The sequence below is a fragment of the Phalacrocorax carbo genome, chromosome Z (genome assembly GCF_963921805.1).
Source record: "Phalacrocorax carbo chromosome Z, bPhaCar2.1, whole genome shotgun sequence".
Lineage (NCBI taxonomy): Eukaryota > Metazoa > Chordata > Aves > Suliformes > Phalacrocoracidae > Phalacrocorax > Phalacrocorax carbo.
In genome coordinates, this window is record NC_087548.1 from 45,070,208 (window position 1) to 45,095,368 (window position 25,161).

Below are 25,161 nucleotides of genomic sequence, written 5' to 3' on the forward strand. Positions count from 1 at the left end.
TTTCATATTCTCCCTGTCTATAACCTTACTGTCAGCGTATCACTGCTTCTGCAGTGCTTTCTTTCTGCTCTGTAATCTGTCTGGATGAAATCAGGCCAGTGTCTGGACTTGAAAGCTCTGAGGAAGACCTGGAAATCATGGACAGTGGTAGGAGGAATGGGGTCATTCCGCCCCTTCTTTTCTACATGGGATAGGAGCTCTTCTGGCAGCAAGGCTGCTCTGTGTGTGTCTGTGCGTACCCACTAATGTTCATTGAATGGAAGCAGATACTGCTTTTGGCAGTGTGTTTTAATATTTGGTAAGCTTGATTGTGTGAAGCTCAGCAAACTATTTGCATTGCAGTTTAGCTAATTGTTTTGTCTAGTTAACAATCCCCATATAGTTTCAGTTAGAGACTTTTTTTTTCACTTTTCCAGACTGCTGTGTGAGTCTTTCAAGTTGAAGAAGTGCTATTTGGGGTACCACAAAGGCAATACATTTATTTAGTTAGAGGGTTGAGGAGGAAAAGATGACATCTTAGTGATCCCTTTGTAAACTGAATCCACTACCTTCTGTAAAGTTATGTAATCTCAAAATCACCATGACGTTATGTAAAACTATTAAAAGGCAAAAGATTGTGATTTTAATTGCATCCTTAGAAACTTAAATATGTGATCCCATCTTAAAATGTTCTAATATTCACATTTTGCCTCGGAACCTAGTCACTTGACATTCTTTGTTCTTACAGACAATTTCAAACAAACAGAAATAAAGCTGAAAGCTCATTAAATAACCTGTTTTGCTGTCCTGAGAATCGATCCTAAGTGACCATTTTCACATTTGATTAGAAGATGGCATTCTTCTTGGGACTTGGTGTCCCTTTATGACTACAGCATAAGACAGTGTACCCCATACCGAATTTTGTGTAACTTGCTTTTTAGTTTCTCTCTAAATTCTAGAAAAATTGACATTCCAGCTATGTATGAGAAATTCATAACAAAACAAATACCCAGAAGGAACACTGATTTTATATCAGTAAGCAAGTGTCATAACGCAAGCAGTGATGAGGAAAAGTATCTCTGGTTTCTGTTCTTGGAAGAAGCTGCAGCCCACAGATGTCAAGCCCCTGCAGCTGACCTTTTTGGTGGCTGTGCAGTCTCAGGGCAACAGCCTCTGTTGCCTGTTCACTATTGATTTTTATGTCCTGGTTCAACAAGAGGTTTGCAGTATTGCGTGTGGCCTCCTAAACATTTTTCTGTATTAACAACCAGCTGTTTCTCAGAGGTGAGCGACTGACTGTAGTTTTCACTTCATTACCTCACGGCAAATAGTGTGTTAGACAGGAAAGTATTCAAGGTTGTTTTCCGTATGCAGAAATATGTGGGTAGTTTGTTAATTATTGCAGTGGCAAGGTACTCACAACACTGAATGCAAAATAGAGCTGCATATCAAAACCTATATCCACATAGGTGTTTGGAGGTTTTTCTCTCACCTACCTTATGTCCTAAATGACCTACAAAAATAAAAATTACAAAACATTTGATTTCTGAAACTTTTAAAATCAAATGCTTCCTTAAAAGATTCAGCAGTCACCCACAAGCATTAGGTATCCTTGAAGAGCCTTATTTTATCACAGTCTTGTAGTATATTTAGTGAAATTGGGCATATTTTCATATTTCTAGGTCTTACTTAGTGGCAAGTTTCTCCTTGATTTGGAAATAACCTTCGAAGTGCCCACTCTGTGGACTCTTTCATTGTCTTGCAAGGAATGCTGTGCGTATTTTTCCCTATCACACAAATAATTGACTTAGTCATAATTTTATAGGTTTTTTTTTTGTCCAGCTGCAGTAACTAGTCTCTGTTATATGCTAGCAATTCTAAGTTGTTTCCAGTGAGCTCTGCTGAAGCCATCATTTTACCATTTTATCAGACTAGAAAACACAGATGCCTTTGTTGCACAGTGGTAATTATTTTCTTTCCTCAAGCATGTTTTGCACTTACCTGGATCCCCTTTTGCTGGCCTGCTGGTAACATTGGATGCATACTCTGTCTCTTCTATTTTGTTTTTCTTTCCACTTTATTACATCTTCATTTAGACTGCAGACCTACAAAATGTACTCAGTGTATGGTGCTTTGCAGAGCCTTGGTTATGGTGTCTGGGTGCAGCTGCAAAGAATATGTACCCTTATCCTAAACTATGAAGTAGTTCCTTAGAATGCTCAAAAGCAATGTGGATGGTCTCACCTTTTAAAGTAGCTTGATAGCAACAGTTGACTCTTTTCACTGGGAAGCTATGGGTGGAGTTAAGTATTGATACTTCTCTGCAAAAAAACATACTTTCACTTCTGAATTAGAAGTCTTATTTTAAGACCATTAACTCTAGTAGCATAGTTCTGAGTGATGAATATCTATTTTTAAAATTCAAAAAATGAAAAGAAGAAAGCTTTGAAAGCGTTAGCTCAGAAAGAGAGAAATTAACTTAAGTGATTGTGCATTAATTACTAAGTTTTATGCTTTTTTAAAAAAAGTTAGTTCCTGTATAGTCTTTAAAATTTAGTCCTGTGCATCCCAGTGTCTTAGAAGGAGTTGCCACCTTATTGCTACCTTCATAATATTAACCTAAACAGAACAAAGCAAGGAGGAGATGATGGATCCATATATAAAAGATCTGATGATGTCATGAGTTGCTCAGTGAAGAGTAAATACAAGCAAATAATGATGAGCTCTTTAAATTCCTGTTCTCTTATTGGAGAGCTAATTTAACTTGTAAAATTTGTAATAACTAATAACTTGGCTTCCAGAGAAGCTTGATGTCTGCACAGTTTCTTTTAGTTTTTAGTTGTCTTTTGATAGAAATAGCTCAGGGGTTTTTGTTAATTTTAGCTGTAAGTCATAAGAAAGTTGTTCTCAAGTGGCCTTGTACTGAATTTTGAGAGGAGGATTGAATCCTTGCTCCTTACTGGGATGTAACAGCGGGTATGCAAGCTCTGCACTGAGGTCATGTATGTGCCACCTTTTGACTTCAAAATCCTGAATAGATACACAGATACACAGAGAGATACACAGATGATGTGTAGACAGGTAAGGATGAAGGCTTGATAGGGATGAAAATAAAGGAGCTAGAGCCAGTGTGACTCTGCAATGCACTGAGCATAACTCGGAGAGAGACAGCTTGGCTTCTGGGCTCTGCAGTCCCTGAGCAAGATGCATGGCACTTCTATATGCTAAACCTGAACGTTCTTTATACGTTAAATCTGAATGTCTGAGGCAGGATCAAAATACTAAGGCACTCTGCTGAGCCAAAGTGTTGGCAAGCATGTGCTTTTTCCAGACTCTGGGCACTCAGGGAACTTCAGTGATGAAAACCTAAATACCAGCCATGTTTGGGTGCAGGGAAGATTCACAGGAGTGTACAGGTCTCCCTCTTAGTGGGACTTAACTGCATAAATCTTAGGCCAGGGCTTGGTGTCTATGTTTTTCTGGCTGGCCATTCTCAGTGCAATGCTTCCTGTTCAATATAATTGAAGAATTTAGGCACACTGAAGAGAGGATTTCATGACAGTTCATGTTTCTAATAGAAGCTGGACAAATGCAAATGATAAGGTGTACTGATGCAGTAACATGCCTTGATTTTTCTGGTAACTAAACTAAGTACCTTGTTGTTCAGCAGGCAGGCACTGTAACAAGCTACCAGCCCTGTTCTGCTCTTTCAAAATATTTGGTATGTTGTACCTCTGAGGACTGGGTTGGTAACTGCACAATTCATAAAGGCCGTGAAATGAAGCGGATGTAAAACCCCTTAACCTTAAATAAAACAGAAGTAGCAACATTTCAGTCTAGTCTTGGGCTGACAACTCATGTTTCGGAATAATGCAAGGAGTCATACAAGAGACATTTGACCACAGAATCCTTAGGGGAAACGTACCTTCTGCAAGCTGACAGAAGAAATTTTTGAATTAGAGAAGAATTAGATAATTTATCAAATTGAATCTGCTTTAAAAAGTGGAATAAACTGGTTCTAGAATTCTTCTTTAACTTTACCTGCTTATGTTGGTTTGAAATCTAAGCAGGTAAATTAAAACTTGTAAGCTTTAACTTAATAGGTTAAGTTTCTTCAAACAGGGGTTTGGGCTTAGGTTTTGGCTTTGTTTGTGATGTTTTAACTTTGCCAGAAATCTTTAGATAATCATTAATTATCACTTAGGTATTATTACAATATGAGCAATGTGATCAACATGGCATGTGACCGAGTTGTTACAAGGTGGCCACATTGACTTTGAAGGTTAATTGGTTCTAAGTTCCCTGTGTAGGTTCCCATAATGACTTTCTCTGAGACCTTGTGACCAGTTCCATTTCATAGTTTTGCAACTTGCAAAAGCACTATCCAGAAATCCTTTTTCCACAGGTGTGATGTGTTTTCTTTCCAGCAGGAGATACAGGGGTTGCAAACACATTTGTCAGCCTTCCTCTGGGAAGGCTTTATTTTACTTGTATCACTTCAGGAAAGCTAACACCTCTACCTAGAAATATTGGGGATGCAATGCATTACAACTTTGCTCCCCGTGAAAATGTTTATACAAAATATTTCTAAAATATGTGCTCCACTGCTCAGAAACAATATAAAATATAGTCATGTTATGACAGTGAAAATTGGTTTACCTAGCCATTATGGCTTTCTGTGTTATGACATGGTTGATAATATAATCTGTCCTTTAGAATTAAGATGTGACCTCCATCAACCACAAATTCTTATTGTATTGAGCAAAATATTTGAACAACCTATTACAATTGCAAAATTGTGACTTCATTAAAGGTAATCAAGAAGGTTTTATACAGGAATGTTAAAGAATTAATACTTTAAAGAAAAAAAGTATGTGAAGGTGAACATAGAGGCTTTGCAGCTGTAAAGAAATTTAGCTGTGACTTGACTGTAAACAAGCTCCTCTGTTGATCTGAAGTGGTATAGGTTGTTGCCCATCAGTTACTTGCTAGCACTTCGGAGATCAGAGTTGCATTAAGGCACAGATGAACCGCTCAGAAAGCTGTCTGGTAATTCCTACCAGCAAACAGAGAACTTGAATGGGGAGAAGCATTGCGCTTCCAGAGGATACTTTACAGGAAGAAACACTAGTGCTTGGTGAACCTCTTGCCACTACTCTCTTCAGGAAGCAATCTTTATCCAGTTGGTGGTTGGTAGCAGTCTGACGCTGGCTGCATGGGCTCCTCTGCAGAGCCCCAAAGGCAGGCTGGGAGTGAGTTTGCATAGGTCTGGAAACTTGCGCAATGTGTGGTTTCAGCCAGATTTCAGGAGGGTGTTTGTGCACCAGCAACCCCAAAGCTAACCTAGAAATAGGGCAGGGGCATTGTAGTGGAGGTGGAAGTAATGTACTTCCTGGGAGAAGCTGACATTCAAATATCAGTCATATGGGCAGATGTATGGAATTGTCTGCCCCTTCTCCTTTAGGTTAAGACTGCTTCTCTGCATGAGATGGGATATGCACAGGTAGAATGGGGCTTTCTGCTTCGCTTCTGGGTCCACCTCTGAAAGCGACCATGGGACAGTAAAATGTGTGGTGTTTTTTTACTGTGCAACTCTGTTATCCCAGCTGAGGCACAAGGCTAGACTTGAAAACCCAACAGCTTTTTAGGACATTTGTGAAGACTGCAATTACTTACATAGCTGGTGTCTGCTGGCTTGTTCTAACTGTGATGTCTGGAAGTCCAGTCAAGATCATCTAGTGATTCCAGGTAACTAATCTGGTTATGAAATCTGTGAAAGCAGACTCTGGTGGTAGACCTGAGGGCACTATAATCCAGTGAATTAATTGTGGAAGTGAAACTTCTAAAGGATGTTGAGTGTGGACCTGTATTAACCTTCTATGTCTTGCTTGAAGTAATTGCCTTGCATTGATACCATGGTCTTCTGTATACCTGTGATGGTATAGCTTAATAACAGACCTGCCAGAGTCAGCAGGAAGGTAGGGAGTAAGCAGTCTCCTGACAAGCGTGAAGAGGAAGCTAAGAACAGCCTTCTTTACTGAGGTTCCCTGGGGACATGGGTCACAGTCCTTCATGTATGGGAAGGGTCCTGGAGGCCACCTGAATCAGAGGGACCTTTCCAGGAAGCTGGGGTTTTGTGAGCTTCCAGGTCATCTTGTGTGTGCTAGTTTAACATTTTACTCATTGTTGCTATAAAGCCCCATTTCTCTCATGCCTTATGGCCCTGCCAGTAAATGTAAGCTGCAGAAGATGCTGTCTCTGGGTATTGTGCTTGCCAGCGACAGCAGGGACCTAAGGGAGGACACGGTGTGCTGAGCTTGCCCCTCGCAGCTGAGGAGTAACAACAGGAGAAGTCACAATGGCCCCCACACTCTGAGGTGAACCCATGTAAGATCTCACACTACGCATTAAGGGTGAGGTGCATAATGTGAAGGGGCACACTAAAATCCTGCAGACCAGAGGTACAGCTGCTTCTAGAACAAAGCTTTGAGTGAGTTGCATCTACTCTCACCTCTCTCATCTACTTGTTAAGCAAGGCCTGCTGAGTCATTTAGGGTCATGGTACTTAAGCATCTAAAGGACACAACACTATGGTAAAATCTACCACTTTGGCTAATTAACTTCCAATTTAAGGGGAAAAAAAGGCAAATTTTGTTAATCTGTTAGCTTTTCTGGACCTCAGTTTCAAGACTTGCCAAGCACTAGGTGTATTACCTTTGAAATACAGGTAACATTTTATTTTGTGCTATTATAAGGTGGTTACACAGCCAAAACCAGCACATTCTCCATGCCTTATTCCATACCATTTATGTCATGTGCACACTATCCAGTACCATCTTATTAACCACCACTCTTTTTCCCATCCTTTGACACAATACACAGCTATCATTCCCTTAGTCTATGGACCACCCCTGTAAAATCTCTTTAAAATGCCCATGAATATCCACAGAACGTCCACTGAGTTCACTTAGTCCATGACTTTGGGTTCCATCTGTTCTGGTGGTCACTCAGGACAGGAGAGGTGGTATGTTGTGTGGAGTTACTGGGCACCAAAGCCAGCTCAGGTCAGGTCACTGCTTCACTTGCACTGCTTCTTGTAAGGCTTGTCCTCCACTGGTTCGGGTGGTTCCTGCTGTAGTAATTCCTATAACATGCAACTCAAATCACAGGTCACAATTTAAAGGTATTTCCATTACATTCTCCACCCCTGGCCCCTTTGGGCTGGGTTATAGAGTTTAACATTGTAAAGAACTCCTCCCCTTGCCCCCATTCCACCTTGGACTTGTCTGCAGACTGCAGTCCCTTAGGGGTGTACCTGTTCCACGTGGAGCCACAGTCTCTCCAGGGGTATACCTGCTGTGGCATAGACTTGCCCACAGCCACAGTCACTTTGAGGTGTACTTTCTCTGTTGTGGACTCATCCTTGGGCTACAGTTTCTTCAGAGGTACACCTGCTGTGGCACAGACATAACTATGGCCACAGACACTTTGCGATATACCTGCTCTGGTGTGGACTTATCCACGGTCACAGACACTTTGGGGTGTCCTGCTACCACATGAACTCATCCGCAGGTCACAGTCCCTTCAACTCGAGTTCACACTGGAGTTCCAGCCTGTCCAGTACAGCAGCACAGAAATGGCAGCCATGCCCTGGTCACCTGCCAGCCCAGGTGCATGGCCATTGTTGTTATCAGAGCGTGCCCAGGCACAGCACAGTAAGAGGATAAGCAGTACAACAAGCACTGAGAGCAAAAAGCAGCTAACAAGCACTGGGCAGTAAAGCACTTGCTTTACTTCCACAGTAAAGCAAGCAAGTCCCATGGCAAGCACAAGGCCCTGCCAATTAATAGTTAAACAGCAATAACAGCTATAAATTCAATCTAGCACACGCTAACCAAACCTGTCATTATCTTGAGCCCTTCAAGCCCCATGTTGGGCACCAAAAAGTACCGTTGTGGTTTAACCCTAGACAGTAACTAAGTACCACCCAGCTGCTTGTTCACTGTGCCCCCCCACCAGTGGGACGGGGGAGGCAATCGGAAGGGTAAAAGTGAGGAAACTTGTGGGTTTAGATAAAGACAGTTTAGTAAGTAAGGCAAAAGCCACACGCACAAGCAAAGCAAAACAGGGAATTCATTCACAGCTCCCCATCAGCAGGCAGGTATTCAGCCATCTTGAGGTATCTGTACTCTTCTTGAGTTGCCTGCCTCTTCTTCCAAAAGTGGTAAACTCTCCTTTTCCTCCCGAGTGCCAGCAAAATCTCCCTGTTCAGCCAGGCCGGTCATCTTCCCTGCTGGTTTGGTTTGTCTTACAGCACTTAGGGACAGCCTGCCTCTGCACCTGCAAGACTTCCTTCTTGAAGAAAGCCCAGCCTTCCTGGACTTCTTTGCCCTTCAGGACTGTCTCCCAAGGGACTCTCCCAGCCGTTGTCCTGAACAGGCCAAAGTCTGCTCTCTGGAAGTCCATGGTAGTTGTTTTGCTGACCCCCTCCTTACTTCGCCAAGAAATGGTAATAATGCTGCTTTTACAAACAGGAGAAGCAGTTTGCCAGAGCGGACAGTCATTTCAGTATATGTCCTTAAACTGAAAGGAGATCTTTTTTTTTTTAAGAATAGTAGTAGTTCATGTTCCCTGTTCACGTCAGTATCTATTTTTCTGTTGGCAGTTACCACCTCTCCTGCCAGACTGCTGACAGATCTGAGAAAAGGGTTATCTTAAATTTATTCCTCTCTCACATGCAAAAATCTAGCTGTGCTTATATAGCCTCCTCACTTCTCACCTCTCTCCTTTCTGCCTGTGCAGCTAAGACACTTTCTGGAAATAGTCTTAGGGGCAGTACTGGCCTTGCTTGTGGGAAAGGGGTGGTAATGTTAGAGTACAAATACAACATACGTACTGAATGTAATACGCTATTCCAAAGAATATAATATATTTTCAAAGAGTCGAATGCTTTGAGGAGTTCAGAAGCTGAATAGTAGGACAGCTACCAGTAACTATTTCAAAGTAAGCTTTAAATTTTTTATTTTTCGGGGTGGGGTGGTGGTGGTGGATATCTGATGTTTTACTGGTAGTATGAGCCAATTCATGTTTTATTTTCTACCTCTCCAGTTACATTAGTATGTTTTGAGTATACTTACTTCACATTTAATTTTATTCACTTTAATGTGCATATAGAGACCAGGTGTGTTTTACTTCATTTAAATTTAGATACAGCCAACCATGTTTGGTTTTTTAAACCTTATTTCATTTGAAAATAAGACTCTATTGTATTCTTTTCAGGGGGAGGAGGGGTAGTTACTCTTTTGAGTATTGAATTAGTTAATTTTTATCTTTTTATACTGACAACATTTAAAGCATCTGGTTCCTTTTCAAGGCTGGTCTGAGAATAGCTACGGTAAAAAGGAACACATTGGTTAAAGCAAGCTCGGCAATAACTCTGCTTCTGCTCTTCAAGTGTTGCAGGTGGAGAGCTCTTCGACTTCTTAGCTGAGAAAGAATCTCTGACAGAAGAGGAAGCCACGGAGTTTCTCAAACAGATACTTAATGGCGTTCAGTACCTCCATTCTCTGCAAATTGCCCACTTTGATCTTAAGGTGTGTTGAGCAGATAAAAACCTTGACAACTGTAAGGAACGTCCTTTAAAAGTCCTTTGTAACACCAGCCACAGATCTGCCATCATGCAGATCTTGGCTGTAGTTTTGTTTTATTAGTTTATATAGACAGAGGAAGGCTCAGCTATTGAAAAGAAATTACTGAACTGTAAATACTTCCCATCTGTTTTTAATATAAGGTTCTTCACAGAAAATGGCAACTTCTGACAAAATGAAACTATTTTGAGGAAGCAATCATGAAATAATAATGATGATTTTGATTTTATGGAATGCAAAAGGGATCTGGATTAAATATTTTAAACAGGATGCCTTTTTTCTAACTTTTTTTGCTGTTGTATATATTTTATGTTCACATGAATGTTATTTATAGGTACTAAATTGAAACAGTACAGAGTTAAGTACAAATATTGTAGCGCAGACAGAGCAGATACTATTCTTGCTTTTGCGGCTCTTTGATTTTAGAAAAACTGTTAACTTGCATCCTTTTGGTAATGAAAAGAGAGCGTTTGTATCTAAACTCAGTTATTGCTTTTTTAATGTTTTGATTTTAGAACCTTTTCTCAGGAAGATTTTTTTCAGAGGTAGGCAGCTGAACATTCCTTGAAATCTGCTGAAGTTGGCAACTATGTCTATAATAGAAAAAGGAGGCATCATTATTTTATTGCAATGCAGTTCTCAAACAAGTGCTGCATTCTAGGGATGAGGTGGGGAAGGGGATGGTTTTCAGCATAAGCCTACCTTTTCTAGTCTCATCCTCATTACCTACAGTAATATATTTGGTCTTTGTATGACAGTCAGCAAGAGAAAAGAATTGTGAATCTAGTAAGAAATACATTTCTCACAGTTGAAATTTAAATTTTTGCCAATGTGCTTGTAACACAAAAAGCAACCTTGCACTGGATACCAAGTTTATGTGAATTAAAGTATGCAGGAAGAACTAAAGTATGCACAACAATAAAAGTATGCAATAAAAAAGTAGGGAAGGAAGGAAGAAAACTACATTTGCACATATCAGCCCCTGTAATTGGGAAAGAGAGGTAAAAGATGGGCAATGATGAAGAGCTGCCCTAATGACTCCAGAAGTCCTTAAAAATGTGAGCAGGATGGGTGTAGCTTCAGGAACTCTTCAGAGCATGCCAGCTTATGGACGTGACAGGATATGAAGACTGAGTAGCTAGTTCTGTGTGCTAGTTAAAGTGATGGAGTGCAGAAGCAGGCTCCTTTGATGATCATCTTGACTTTTGATCTTGTAACTTTGTTCTATTTTTGCAAATCTTTGTTCTAAAACAATCCAAAGTCCATATTTTAAAATATAGCTAGAAAAGACATGAGAGCCTGCTCTTTATCCTTTCTTTCCAAGTTTGTTAAGCCTTAAAATCCAGGAGCTGGACTACTCCTAAAGTTTCTCTTGGAGACCCAAAGGCAACAAGATATAACTCGGTGATTGCTTGTGCAGTATGAAAGAAGCCTTTTTCTGGGACTAATGTTAACCAAATGTTAACCAAAAGCCCAAATACTGGTTTATAGGACGTTGTGCCTTGCATGCTCCCAGCACTGCTGGAATGGCCATAGCACAGGGGGTGTGGTCTTTACTGAAGACAGCATGTTTCATTTGGGGTCAGTCCTCGTGAAAACTGCAACTGTTGTATCTACAAGAGGTAAAATGTTGGCCCTATGGAAGTCATAGCACTCTGCCTCAACATGAGATCCTAACTTAGTGTAGTTAAATTTTAGTACATGTTAGATCATAATAGGAAAATACAGGATTTTTATGCTGAAGACACAATTCAAGAGGCTGAAGGACTCTCAGCATTTGTTTAGTGCTGAAGAATGCTGCTATGTGTCAGACGTTTCATACCTATGTATAATCTCTCTTTCTCTCCCTCTGCCTCCCTCTCAAAGCCTGAAAACATCATGTTGTTGGACAGGAATGTACCAAAGCCTCGAATCAAGATTATTGACTTTGGTCTAGCGCACAAAATTGACTTTGGAAATGAATTCAAAAATATCTTCGGAACACCAGAGTTCGTTGGTAAGAAAACTGTTGTTTCTTCAGACTGTTCCTTCTCAGTCTGTGAAGCAGTATATGTGGCTGAGCTTGGTTTGACTGAGTTACAGATTATGTCATTTGTGTGTAATTCATGACATTTTGAATTTTAAGTAAGCATTTTGTAGCATTCAGTCCCAACTTAGACTTGCATTAAGGTGTTTCTATCTATCAGCATCTTAGCTTACTATCTCTGACAGATATAGGCTCAGAGTGACATAGATCTGTTCTTTGACTAGGTACTGATCTTCCTGCTTTCTCCTTTAGCTCCTGAAATAGTAAATTATGAGCCTCTTGGTCTTGAAGCAGATATGTGGTAAGTTATTGGATCTTACTTGAAATAAATCTCTCATGATTATTCTTATGTTCTAACCTTTTTTTTTTCTTTCTTCTCTCTCCCTCATCCTATTTTTTTTCCTTTCATCACTCCAGGAGCATTGGTGTGATCACTTATATTCTGTAAGTACCAAAATCTATGGGTTGTTCTTGCAAATATTGTTTTTTAAATTCTGATTCTGTCATCTGGGTTTTTGGTGGTGTCTCTATAAGTCAAACTGTTTTTGATTGCACATCATGATTCAAGTTGAGTGATCATAAAAGCAGTAGTATAATTACTAAAGGAATGCCATTAGTCAGCATTGAGATGGCATGGGAAGCTGTCTTCAAATCTGTTGGTGATTTTCCACAGCAGTTTTATCTTAATGAATATTGTCTGAAATTACAGCAAAGCTTTTTGCCCTGCTAGATCACATCTTCCTGAAAGTACATTTACAGTCTTAATGCAGAAAAGAAAAAGGTTCACTTTCTGCAGTTATTAGATCTTGGAGGGTTGGAACAGCTATGTAACAGCTTGTAATGAGAGGAATGTTCTGTCCTTCTTGCAGTCTAAGTGGTGCATCACCATTTCTTGGGGAAACCAAACAGGAAACATTAGCAAATGTGTCAGCTGTGAATTATGAATTTGAAGAAGAGTTCTTCAGTAGTACCAGTGCCCTAGCTAAAGATTTTATAAGAAGGCTTCTAGTCAAGGATCCAAAGTGAGTTTTTTCTCTTATGTATGCACTGTTGCCGCCTGTATCTCCAGTATTTCAAATTACATGATATTCTGAGATATTATTTTAATAAACATATACCAGTATTTATTTTTTACTATCTGAAACAGTTCTGTCTTTTATTCTATTAAAGGAAGAGAATGACTATTCAAGATAGTTTGCTGCATCCTTGGATCAAGGTTAGCATGTAATTCATTCTCTGTTGACCTCTTTTTAATCATTCTTCGTTTCATCCTTCGCTTTAACTTTTTAAGTTCCTTAACAAGTAAAATTAACATAATCCTTTAATACAACTTACTGTTTTGGAAAACTGTCTGTATGAAAACTAGTATGTGCAGAATGTGGAATTCATTAACATATCCTCTGTATAAGTTAGCAATAGGGACATAGCCCACTGTTGAGGTTAAAATCATGCTCAAGCAGCGAAGCTAATCTTCAGGGATTATTGCACTGACAAAGGTACATTCCCTGAATCTAGTCCAATTTCCTCTCACATTTTTCTTCTTCTAATCTCCTTATTTAGACTGGGCAAAAAAGGATCATCACTTTTCTGTCCTTCCTTTTTATACTGAAGAAAGCAGTTGATGGAGGGTGGCGGTCCAATTCTTTCAGTGTTCTACAATGTTTAGTTTGGGTCAAGCTGTTGTGGTGCTGCTAGGTTGAGGGGGAGAAAATGGGACCTATCATTCTTCTTAATGTGTGTCATAATGCCTGCCACTTAATTTTTTTCTGTTCTGTATCACATTCTGACTGTGAGTAGTAAACCTCTTCAGTGCCATTGATTTCACTGGTCTTGGGGATGCACAGTGGGTATTTGACCCCATTCCACCTCCCAGAGAACAAGTTAGCAGAATATTTATCCATGTCACAGCTGCTCCAGTTCAGAGTTCAGCATCCTATGGCAGACATTTCTACACCAATACACCAAATTACAGATTTGACTGCGCTTTGCTGACTTTTTGGTGGGCAAATCTTAGAACAGTTTAAACATGTTGAACATGTTGAAATGATCTTTTAAACTGCTGAAGCAAGCATTGTCCAAGTTTGTCTCCCAGGAAGAAGGTTTCTACTCCTGCAACAAGACATGTGGTTTTGTACCCTGTTATGTTCCTTTATACCTTAACTTTCTGGGCATTCTCCCCCTACCCACTGGGCATATCCTCTTTTCCCCCTTCTCATCACTACCTTTACCTGCATTTCACTATAAAAATTACTTCAAGTATGGGGTCATATAGTGCAAAATTTGGTATACTCCACTGGTAACTGCTGCTTAGTGTTAGCCTATGAGAAAATTCAAAGGGTGCAGCCTTAGAACTTGCTGCACATTTAGGTGGGGTGTGGGTTTTTTGGGTCCCAACACCATCAAACTGATTACACTGAGTCTGGAGCAAAGTTTGGCTGCATTTAAAATCAGCCAGGAAATCCTCCCTAAGAACAAGATTTATCTGGGAGATGGTAACCAATGCCTCTGTCACAGATGGAGGTGAAGGATGAAGCTGAATGTTCTGTTGGCTGTTGACTTTTTTTGTTTAAAAGGAAAAAACAATTTTAGTATTGCATGAAATATATTACATTTTCTCAAGAAATTCTATCTGCATGCCACTAGGCTGTGGCCGTTAATATGATAGGCTTACAATTACTTTATAATTGCAGTGTTATTACAGTACTATTATAATGTAAGTGGAATTCATCACTGAAGGACAGAGTCTTACATACGTGAAGGTGCTTTATGAAAGTTCTGGTTGTAATTGTGGGATATTTTACAACAGCTTTATTTTCCTTTTGTGCATAGCCTAAAGACACCCAGCAAGTACTTAGCAGAAAAGCATCTGCAGTGAATATGGAGAAATTCAAAAAGTTCGCAGCACGACAAAAATGGAAAGTAAGTCATTCAGTAAATCTTCAAAATGTTGGTGACATGCAAATGAGGTAGCGTTACCTGCTCCAGGGAAACATCAGTGCCTTTAGGAGTGGAGAAGAAGGAAGAAGAAACCCATTCCTCTCTCACTTGGAACTATTTGGTGCTTGAGTATGGTGGGTTGGGAGAAGACTTCTTTGTTAATCATTTGCATACAAATTTTTGTGTGTGGCTTGGTTTTTTTATGCATCTAGCTGTATGCTGTCATCATCTGTCTTGGTAACGTTTTCAGAGAAAACGCACTTTTAAGCGTAGGTACGTGTTTTTGTGGCAGTAATCCAATTAAATCAAACATCGTTAAGTAGGCCTCACGGAATTATTCCAGTAATTATGCCAACACTCAACAGAATAGGAAGGAAAAACTAGTCTCTTTTGCAAAGGATTTTTGGTCTGAGACTGCCAACCTGTTTAGAAGGTTGGCATCACTTAATCTTTCCTGAAGTGGGCCAAGGTATTAGCTGAAAGTGTTGATCTATGCAAGGAGCAGTTCCAGATGGTTACCCTTCCTACTTCAGCATGCACATTGGGGAATTCACGCTGATACTAAGCAAGGGTGAGACTGTTGTATGAGAAATCTGTGTTTATCACTAGGAGGGATGAAATACGTACACCAGAGGTCATTATTATTAGAAAAGGATTTTTATTCATTGTCACAGAGGCCAAGAAATAGGATGATTTTGCTAAGCTATGGACCAAAGGCACAAGATATCCAGCTATGCAGTACAATTTTTTGCCACAGTTTAGTGTCTGTGTCAACATCAATGTTTTTCTATTATATTTACATTATAAAATTTAAGTACTAGTCTGCTGCCCTAGATTGAAATGTTGCATTTAGGAATACGTTAAACTCTTTTGTAATAGGACGTTTAAAGGAATGCTCTCAGCTAATTTACACTCAGATTAGGTTTTCTGTGCGTATATACTTTAAAATATGTACATTTAAATGTTCTCAATGTGAACAAGATAATGTAGTACAAATCTGTTTTTCTTTGTATTTGAACAGCTTGATGAAATAGTAACAATCCGAAAATATTATGTAGCTGTGCTTAGTGCATATGAATAGTCTGTTCAGATTATAAATGTCAAAAGAAACTGATGGTTCAAATGCAATCTAAAAAAGAGATGCGGGGTGTTGAAGTCAAACTCCAGTTCATTTTGCTAATACGACAGTATTCCTTTAAAGTCTCTGAAATAGTATCTTGTCACAAGTATTCTGGTTTGATTTCTTTTTTACATATAGCTTTTTTCTTATTATTTTTAAAAAGCAATCAGTGCGCTTAATATCCTTGTGCCAAAGATTATCAAGATCTTTCTTGTCCAGAAGTAACATGAGTGTCGCTAGGAGTGATGATACTCTGGTAAGTGCATGCTTAGAATGCTTTACTACATCTGAAACTTAAACTTTTCTGAAATTATTCTAACAGAAATATTGGGCTATTGAAAATCTGCATAATTAATCTCATATGTAGGAAGAAATAGATTTTAAGGCTACAGAGGTCAGTTATCCATAGTCATGATCTTCTGCATGACACAAACCTTGAAATTTGATTTATTAATTACCATGGTGAGGCTGATAGCTAGTGCCAGAAATTCATCTATCTTGGTTTTGAAGTTTGATTCAGGAGGATTTTTTGTACAGTAGCAATTATAATGTGAAAAAGTTGCATCTGAATTTTTCATGGCACTGTGTAGAGTAAAATGATATTACATTTTTTTTAACAGAATATTCAAAATCATTGGGACCCTCTTAGGTCCAGTTGAATGCTAGACAGCAGTATCACAACAAGCGGTTATTTAAGGAGGAAATTTTAAAGTTGGCCAGTATTCAGTTTGTGGTATTATATACATCCACTAGATTTAAGTAGTCAGGAGCAATTGCTGTATGCTTTGTAATTACAATTGCTTGTAAATCCGAAAGCAGTCTTATTTAGCTTACTCTCCAGGTTTTAATACACGCTTCACAAATTCCCTGTGATCAGCAAAGTATGTATATGAGCTGGGTAACCTCACCTTTTCTGTGCACTAATAGGATCAAACTTCAACTTCAAAAATTCTGCAAAGCCCTTTTTATCCATATTATCTCCCCTGTGTCCCTCCTGGCAACTCCTCACTCTTGTTTCCGCTTTTCCTCTTCTTATCTTCATACTTCTATGTTCTTTGTTGTCTCAGTCTTGCCCTCCTTCCCCTGCCTCCCCCACCTCACCTATCAGTATGCCTTTTAGCACTGGATCAGCATTTCACACCTGTGTTGCAGCAGAAAGGATTGTAGCCTAATGTTAGTGTTACAAAAAATCTGAAACCTTGGGATAGAGGAGGTAAGAGTCATCCAAATATTTGGCTCACTGAATTTCAGCTCTTTGACATTTTAGTGCATGGGAGAAAAAGAAAGTTACACCTGCAGAGGTATCTAGGCTCATTACTTATGCGTTATATTTTTAACCGGTCCATTTAAATAGATGAAAGTTTGGTTCAAAGTACATCTCCTGTGTCATATTCCTGGATGGTGCAAAACTTGATACTCCAGTTTGTATTTTTATACCTCTTGGGTTTTCTAATATTCCCATATATGCATGGAATTAGTTTCATTTTATACAAGTATTGCATCTATTGCAAGTCCTAAGAGCAAAAAACCAAATACATTTAGTGAAAGAAACCTGTTTGGAATCTCAATGAGTAACAGGTTTGTGTCTGAAGAAGAGGGAAGCATATTGTACTAGAAAAAGCGTGGGGGGTTTTGGTGTGGGTTTTCACATAACATGTGTACATCTTAGCCATATGCTTCACGAAGGATTACAACTTGCAGCTGAAGCACTCTAAAAGACTTCGAAAATTTTCCTGTTTAAAATTTTTTTAGATTTTTAGGTGTTGAGATAAGGGCTTTTTCCTTGAAGCTAACGATTTTTCTTCTTTCTCATTTAATTACTAGGATGAGGAAGATTCTTTTGTGATGAAAGCTATTATTCATGCCATCAATGATGACAATGTTCCTGGATTACAGCATCTTCTGGGATCTCTGACAAATTACGATGTCAATCAACCCAACAAGGTAGTGTGGGTCTGTGTGAGGTGTGTGGCGGACTAGCCATCACCCTGTTGAATAGAGCAACGTGGTTGTAAAATAGGTAAAAGATAAATGTAACCTCTGAAATTAAAAGGAAAAGACAAGTGGATGCAAAATAATTCTGCCTTTCTTTATGAAAAATTTTAATGTGTTCTGTGTTCAGTCTTCTCAAACTACCTGAAAATTGAGCCCAAAACGGGTTTTTTTGCCTACGCCTTTGAAAAAGTATTAATCAAATCTGTTGTCAAGACCTGTGATACAACAGGTATCAGCCTTTGCTTTTGTTTGCGGTTGTTGTTTCTTGTGTCAGATGAAGATGGCAAAATATGTGGGAATAACCAAACTGCCAGAACTAACATTGCAAAGCATTGTTAGAAACAAAAGTCCCATACTGTAGAAGCTGGTTATGTGAATATAATGTTAGATGGTGTCACTCATTTTCAGAAATTAGACTACTGCCTGCTACATTGTTTCAGTACACTGCTGCTGTACTAAAGGGAGTATTGGAACTGAGACCAAGAGACCAAAGTTCTGTTACTGGCTCTGCTGTTTAACATTGGATAAATCACCTCTGCTCTAATTTTCACCTTTTTGAATGGTTATACTGACCTTCATTATAAAATAGTTTGAGAAATATTCATGAAGAGCACTATAAAAGTAAAGCATCTGTTATTTTATTGTGATGGGGTCTTGAACCTTTCAATAAATCAATATATTTTTTGTTTTAGTGGTGCAGTTCCATTTAACTTTCCCATATGTTGCTGGTGTCTTGTGTGTTTCAGGTGGTGTGGAAAACTTCTTAGGTAACCTGGCTTAAAATGTAGATATAAAGAAGTTGCAAAGGGGAACATCCTTGCCAAACTGGGCTAATGAGAGCTTAGCATTAGTATTCCTAATTTGAAAAGCATTCCATTAATACATGGTATATCACATATGTGGTATGTGGTGTATGAATGTGAATTCATCCCCAAATTATGGAAGATTGCTGTGCAATAAACTACTTTGGACAAAGGGACAAATTATTTTCTGTGTAGTGTTCCTTGAAGACCTAATCTGAAGCTGGAAATTCAGAGATGCCATTCAATGCCTGCCTTCTGTTCCACTCCCTTTTCTTAATCCTTCAAAAATTAAATATATAATTTTTGCTTGTATTTCACTGTTAGCATGGAATACCTCCGCTACTGATTGCTGCTGGCTGTGGAAACATTCAGATGCTTCAGTTGCTTTTAAAGCGTGGATCCCGTATTGATGTTCAAGATAAGGTCAGGGTTCTGCTTTGTCACTGTTCTGTGTAAGTTTTTCAGTACAGTTAGGAGAGGACATGCAGTTCAGACAAAGTTGTACTGGAAATGAAAAAATCTGGGGTATAAAGCCCGTTCTGTCTCCCACAGCAAAAAGATAAAAGCAAATCTTTACTAATGTAATTTATTACTAGTGCATGCCCTCTGATTTTGATCACATTATTAGCTGAAGTAATTTGAATGATACTAGTCCTAAAATGTAGTTTGTGCTTACACGGTTGCCTCAATTAGTTCAAATTAGTGATTACCCTGAAACACAATGGTGAACTTTATTTAGTATGGAAAGACAAATGCACATTTTAGCAATGAGCAATATCACAACTAAAACTCATATGCGGTGGAGGGTATGCTTTGCAACAATCTTTTTTTCAAAATGTGTTGTAAAGAGCTGGGGTTCATTTAAAGCATACTGGAAGCACTGTCTTCTTCTCTGACTAATAGATGGTAAAGTAAGCAGCAGAAAAGTTTTCATCTCATGACTGTTCTTTCCAAAAATCTCCCTTACAAGGGAGAAAGGATTATCCTTGCAAACAGTTAGTGATCCTGTTGATCACCCCCCTTGCATAGAGACATTTTTGTTGTCATTGTTGGAATGTGGCGTTGCTGAACCAATTTGAAGATTTTTTTTGGAAGTAAATATGTTCATATGAGCTTGAATAGCTGTTCAACATATCTGTGTATGTCTAAGTGCATGTATGCCTTAGTTGAAAATCTATAATTAGGATCTAAATTGATCAGTAATATCTGTATTCAAATATTTTTGACAGGCTGGATCTAATGCAATCTATTGGGCTTCTCGACATGGTCATGTAGAAACACTGAAATTTCTCAATGAAAATAAATGTCCTTTGGATGTTAAGGATAAGGTAAGAAAAAAAAATCTTCATTTTTCATGCAGAGAGCCCTTTTTTTATAACTTTATCTTTGCAAAGAGTGAGGTCTTTCAATTGGAATGATTTTCAGCTGTGCCATAATTCCAAGAATGTGACTGGCTTTTTAGTGTGGTTTTATAAGCTGACATATAGGGCTGTGATAAGACAGCTTTGAAGTATCTGGATGTACTGATTATTCTCCTGACAAATGTTAACCAAGTGTGCATATTAAATGTGGTGAGTACATGGTGGGTAGGTGGGGAAGTACAAACCTAAATTAATTTTCACTTGAAGACTAGATTTCTCATTGGAACTCAGGGTAGAATCGTGATTCTGTTTTTCATTCCCCTTGACTGAAAATCACTTTTGTCTGACAAGTAAATTTGGCTGTTTTTAAGTTGAATATAATGAAGCCTAACAATTTATAGCTGATGAGCACTTACCTTGTCTCCAGCAGTGTTACTTGAGCAACATTAACTGTAGAAACTAGTTGCTCTTAAAATCTGATACCGTAGCAATGTTTTTATACTAGCCAAAGCTCCAGTACAGAGGCAATTATGCTTGTGAAACACAGTTTGCTTTGTTGAAGGAACAAGGCAGGGCACATGAGCAAAATTAGTGTTTGACTCCCAGTAGGGCTACTAGGAAAGAGTTTATTCTCTTAATAAAAATAGCATTTATTTTTCATATCATTTCGACAAAAGGTTGCAAGTAATTGCATGTAATGACCAAAATACACCAGGATATACCAAGGTGTTAGGCCAACTCCCTACATTTGTATACACAGGGCGGGGATGGGGGCGCATATGCAAATAGAATGAATAGAAATAGGACATCTGTTTCAACATCAGTTGCACACACAGCTGCCACCTCATATTGCTCAGAAATCCCATTGTGTCTGTGACCTGGAACAAACCAAGTACAAAAATGCATTCTGAAAAAGGAAGGCCTTTGAAGAAATAACCTGTCAGGTGGTGGTGTATCTGTCATGTACAACTACAGTTCATAAGGGGGAGATCTCTGCTGACCACAGCTGTGCTGCTGGGTTATGGGGAGGGAGGAGTACTCCATGTAGCGTGCAGTCATTCAGGCTGTACACGGCAAAGTATATCTAGGGGTGACATGAAATCACACTGGCACATTTTTCTGTAATTGCAGTCTGGGGAGACCGCTCTCCATGTCGCAGCTCGGTATGGGCACGTGGATGTGGTTCAGTTTCTCTGTAGCATTGGATCCAATCCAAGCTTTCAAGACAAGGTGAGTCATGGACACTGTCTGTTTTTCTTCAACAAATATGACTTTAGTATGGGTGGTCAAACTCTTAGTCTTGTCTTGCAGCCTCTGGCATGTTTGCATTTGAAAAAAAATACCAGAATTATGGAGGTTTTCTGCCTCTTAATAGGTGAACACGACTATGCAAAAAACTGCATGAACCAACTACTGTTCCAAAACACACGTTAACACGACGAAGGTATGGGTATGGGTGGTAGTGTGTGTTCTGTGAGTTCAGCTAAAGCTTTTTATCAGTTTTTGCCTTGACTTCGGCTTGTTTTTAACTGTCATGGGACTTTCCTGAAGTGTCAAGCACTCATTTTTGAAAATGAGAGGAAGGGTCAGGAGGGCTTCTTGAGAGGTCTTGTGAGAAAACAGGAAAGAAAAGGCTTAATAGAAAAAAAACATCCATCTGACCCAAATTTAATTGTGTGTGGGAGTTCCACAAGTGTCCCCAAGTGCTGCATCTTGTAGGACTACCTTTATATTGTTTAGGCAGCAGCAGGCCAAGGGACCACAGGACATGCTCTTCGACTGTTTCATTTTCCTCAGATTTTTACAGAAACCTTGAATACAGTCCAAGTCCTCTAATATCAGCATCAATTGTCTCCTTACTATATTTGACAGATACAGAAAGGATACCCTATTTCTTAGAATTTGATACAGTTACTTTTTTAGTGGGTTTTAATCCTCCCTGCTTTTCAGTGGGCTACTTTCAGTAGTGTATTTTTGTAAAACATTGGAGTTTCTTAATGGTGTTCCACATAACTGTTATGAAGTACAAGGAGATTGAAGGTGAATATTTTGAAGCTTCCTGGGTTCAAGCAAAAAGCAGATTAGAACTTCAGTCACAACTGAACTCGAAATGCCTACAGTTTCAAAGGCTTGTCCTGATGTGTGTTTAAAGGACTTTGGTTTCTGTGTGCCCAAGTCACGGCCTGCACTCCTAAATTACTAGGATCTGCCTTTTGAACACGGTAAGCAGTGTGATCTGCCTCAAACTGCGAGTCTAGAGGGATTTGCATCTTGTTAGTGAGCAGTCTGTTTTAAACCCTGGATTAGTCCCTCAGCACACAGGGTGTGGAAGTTGCTTATGAATGAGGATCAGTTTTCAAGTGAGAGAACCAAGACAGTTAGCTTTAGAAGCATGGAAACTAAGATTGCTGACATGCAAGGTGTTGTCGGTAGGTAGTTTTATGGAGAGAAATATGGACTCAGAATCCAGGCAATGATGAAAATCTGGTGTGTTACCATAATCACTTGGTATGTCAGCAGGAGTTATTCTTGCTTTGAGAATGTCACCATTAGAAATTACAACAACTTTTTCTACGACTTACTTTTTTCTTTTGTGTCATCTTCCTGTCTAAGTTAAGCTGGGGCGTTGTTCCTCCTGGCATTTGGTTCAGCTCTGTCTTTTTTTTTTTTTTAATTTTCCATGTTGATAGGAAGAAGAAACCCCACTGCATTGTGCTTCTTGGCACGGCTACTACTCTGTTGCCAAAGCACTCTGTGAAGCAGGTTGTGATGTGAACATCAAAAACAAAGAAGGGGAGACTCCACTCCTGACAGCATCTGCTAGGGGTTACCATGATATTGTGGAATGCTTGGCAGGACATGGGGCTGACCTTGATGCAACAGACAAGGTTAGTTTGAGTTGGTTTTGGTCAGGAATTACATCCAGAGATCACAAGTGGCACAGAGTTGTGTCTCTGAGTGGCTTCGTTTGAATGCTGCAAGCCAGCATTGTTGCCATGACATGGGTCTTCTGAGCAGTTAACATGGAGGCTATTAATGACTGCATTAGTCTTCAAAGTTGCCCACTGATTATTTTTTCCACAATTTGTTTTTTGCTGATTCATTATCACCTTATCAGTTATCACCTTGTAAGTAACACTCTGTGAAGAATGGCAAGATAACTGGGTTCTGTAATTGGCAACAAACTATTGACTTAAGAGAAAAAAGATGGATTTACTGTTTGCCTTTGATTCCTATGGGTTGGATAAATCACACCTATTTCAAACAGCTAAATTCCCACTATTAAAATTATAACTCCTTTTGATTCAGAATTGGCTTCTGTCTTTCATGGCATAATCCCAACAAATAAATTCTGCATTTCAGTGTTTGTACTTTTGGTATGCTTATCCTTTTAGCTACCTTCATTGCTGATAGTTACTAAACAGTTATTAGAGCAAGTTCAGAAAAATGCTTTTGTCTTTAAAAGAATTAAAATGTTTTTTCCAGTCACATTGTCTCTTTAAGTTGTTCCACAGAGAGAGAAAGTTCTGTCTCTAAAGTTACTGACCACTAAGCAAGTTGCATGACTTTTACATCAGCCATTTCTGTCAGTAAACACTAGAGTGGTTTACAATATTCAGCTGGTTGTTACAGTTGGTTACTCTCCCACCTCCTAGGGAAGTCGTCAGTAGAGAATGTGTATTTGCATTTCATCCATTCCACTGCAAAACCAAGTGGCTTAATAGAAATTTGCTTTCATCCCATAGCTGATTTGGTCTGACAGATATAGTGCATCTCTCTGCCTCCAACCTCAAGATAAAAATAAAAACCGTTGTGATTCTTGAGGCAAGGAGGTGCACCCAGTTACATGGAATGATTGTGACTCAACAGAATGCTTTGATTTTTAGCATTGTTAAATCTCACTTACAAGCTATCTTGTAATTTCAGGATGGTCATACAGCCCTACACCTTGCTGTAAGAAGATGTCAAATAGAAGTAGTTAAAACTCTCATCAGCCAAGGATGTTTTGTAGATTTCCAAGACAGACATGGCAACACTCCCTTGCATGTGGCCTGTAAAGATGGCAATGTTCCTATTGTGATGGCACTCTGTGAAGCAAGTTGTAATTTGGATGTCACTAATAAGGTAAATGGAGTACGGGTACTGAACTGCTTTGTTTAATATTGCATTAGATTACCTTATCCAGGTCTCTGATACTAAAAATGTTTTTCCTTTTATTTTTTTCTCTCTTTAAGTGGCCAAATGCAAAGCATTAAATTGCTCACCTTGCAAATTTACCTAAGTTTGTTTTGGTTGAATAGATGATTAAAGATCCATGAACAAAGAGCCCAAGTGAATTTTCACAGTGTATTTTGCCACTCAGCTCTAATGTTGAAGTGTATACCAACCTTCTTCCCTAGCTGAATAGCTTTGCTTTATGCAGATTACATATAGGCGCTGAAGAGCAGATGAAGTGCATTGCTGCTGGCCTTGATTTGCTATGATTTGATATCAGTAATTTATATACAGAATTGAAGACTGATACATTTTTATGAAAAATCCACTTTGAATTCTCCAAATTGCATTAAAAGATCTGCACTGTCATCTAACAAGGGATTTAACTCATCCACATATTCTGTTACGGGTTATAAAAATGTGTCATATTGGCTGGTTTGTTTTTCTGAATTGAATTGATTTATTAAAATAAATCCTAATCAGACATTTATCTGAGAATAGAATAGCTTTAATTTATCTGTTAAACAAATTGTCACTGGCAGGGTACAGAAAATCTCAGAATTAAAATGTAAAATATAAAATTATTTTCAAAAGTTGAATTCAGCAGTCTGAGTGAGGTGCTTTTGGGGAGCTTTCCTATTGATCATGGTTTCACAAACACATGAAAATTGCAGAAACATTTGGACATTATAAGCCTAAAAATGTTGATTCCAGTGCATATCACTGGATTACTGTCAGCTAAAAATGTGAACTGTCCATAATTGTTATAAGCACTTTCCAGAGAGAACATTTAATAGCCTGTCCCTAAACTTTGAGATACTAGTGCCTTTTTTGCTTCTTCTGTTATGCTAGTGCTGCAATGTATGGGATAACGGAATGATGCTTTACAGTTTTAATATTCTGGCTTTTCTCCTAGAGATCTATAAGAGACAAGTAAGCTGTCTGAAGAAACTTTTCCTTTGATTATTTTGAATAGATTAAGGTCAGCCACTGAGACTCTGCTGACAGGATGTGGGGCTTAGGACTTGGTATTTAGCTCTGAATGTCTTTCTCTGCCCTATTTAATTTTTATATGCTA

The 25,161-nt window shown here is 38.9% G+C and overlaps 1 protein-coding gene across 2 annotated transcripts in view; it reads left to right on the top strand.

Annotated features, from left to right (window-relative positions):
* DAPK1 (death associated protein kinase 1) overlaps positions 1–25,161 on the top strand; it is a 90,461-nt gene that overhangs the window by 41,075 nt on the left and 24,225 nt on the right. For both annotated transcript variants that reach the window (XM_064439586.1, XM_064439587.1), the window contains exons 4-17: positions 9,434–9,572; positions 11,493–11,622; positions 11,905–11,953; positions 12,070–12,096; positions 12,522–12,674; positions 12,823–12,868; positions 14,482–14,571; positions 15,873–15,965; positions 17,534–17,653; positions 18,832–18,930; positions 19,737–19,835; positions 21,000–21,098; positions 22,559–22,756; positions 23,796–23,993. In XM_064439586.1, the coding sequence (XP_064295656.1) occupies positions 9,434–9,572; positions 11,493–11,622; positions 11,905–11,953; positions 12,070–12,096; positions 12,522–12,674; positions 12,823–12,868; positions 14,482–14,571; positions 15,873–15,965; positions 17,534–17,653; positions 18,832–18,930; positions 19,737–19,835; positions 21,000–21,098; positions 22,559–22,756; positions 23,796–23,993 (1,540 nt within the window). The remainder of the gene's footprint in view (positions 1–9,433; positions 9,573–11,492; positions 11,623–11,904; positions 11,954–12,069; positions 12,097–12,521; positions 12,675–12,822; positions 12,869–14,481; positions 14,572–15,872; positions 15,966–17,533; positions 17,654–18,831; positions 18,931–19,736; positions 19,836–20,999; positions 21,099–22,558; positions 22,757–23,795; positions 23,994–25,161) is intronic.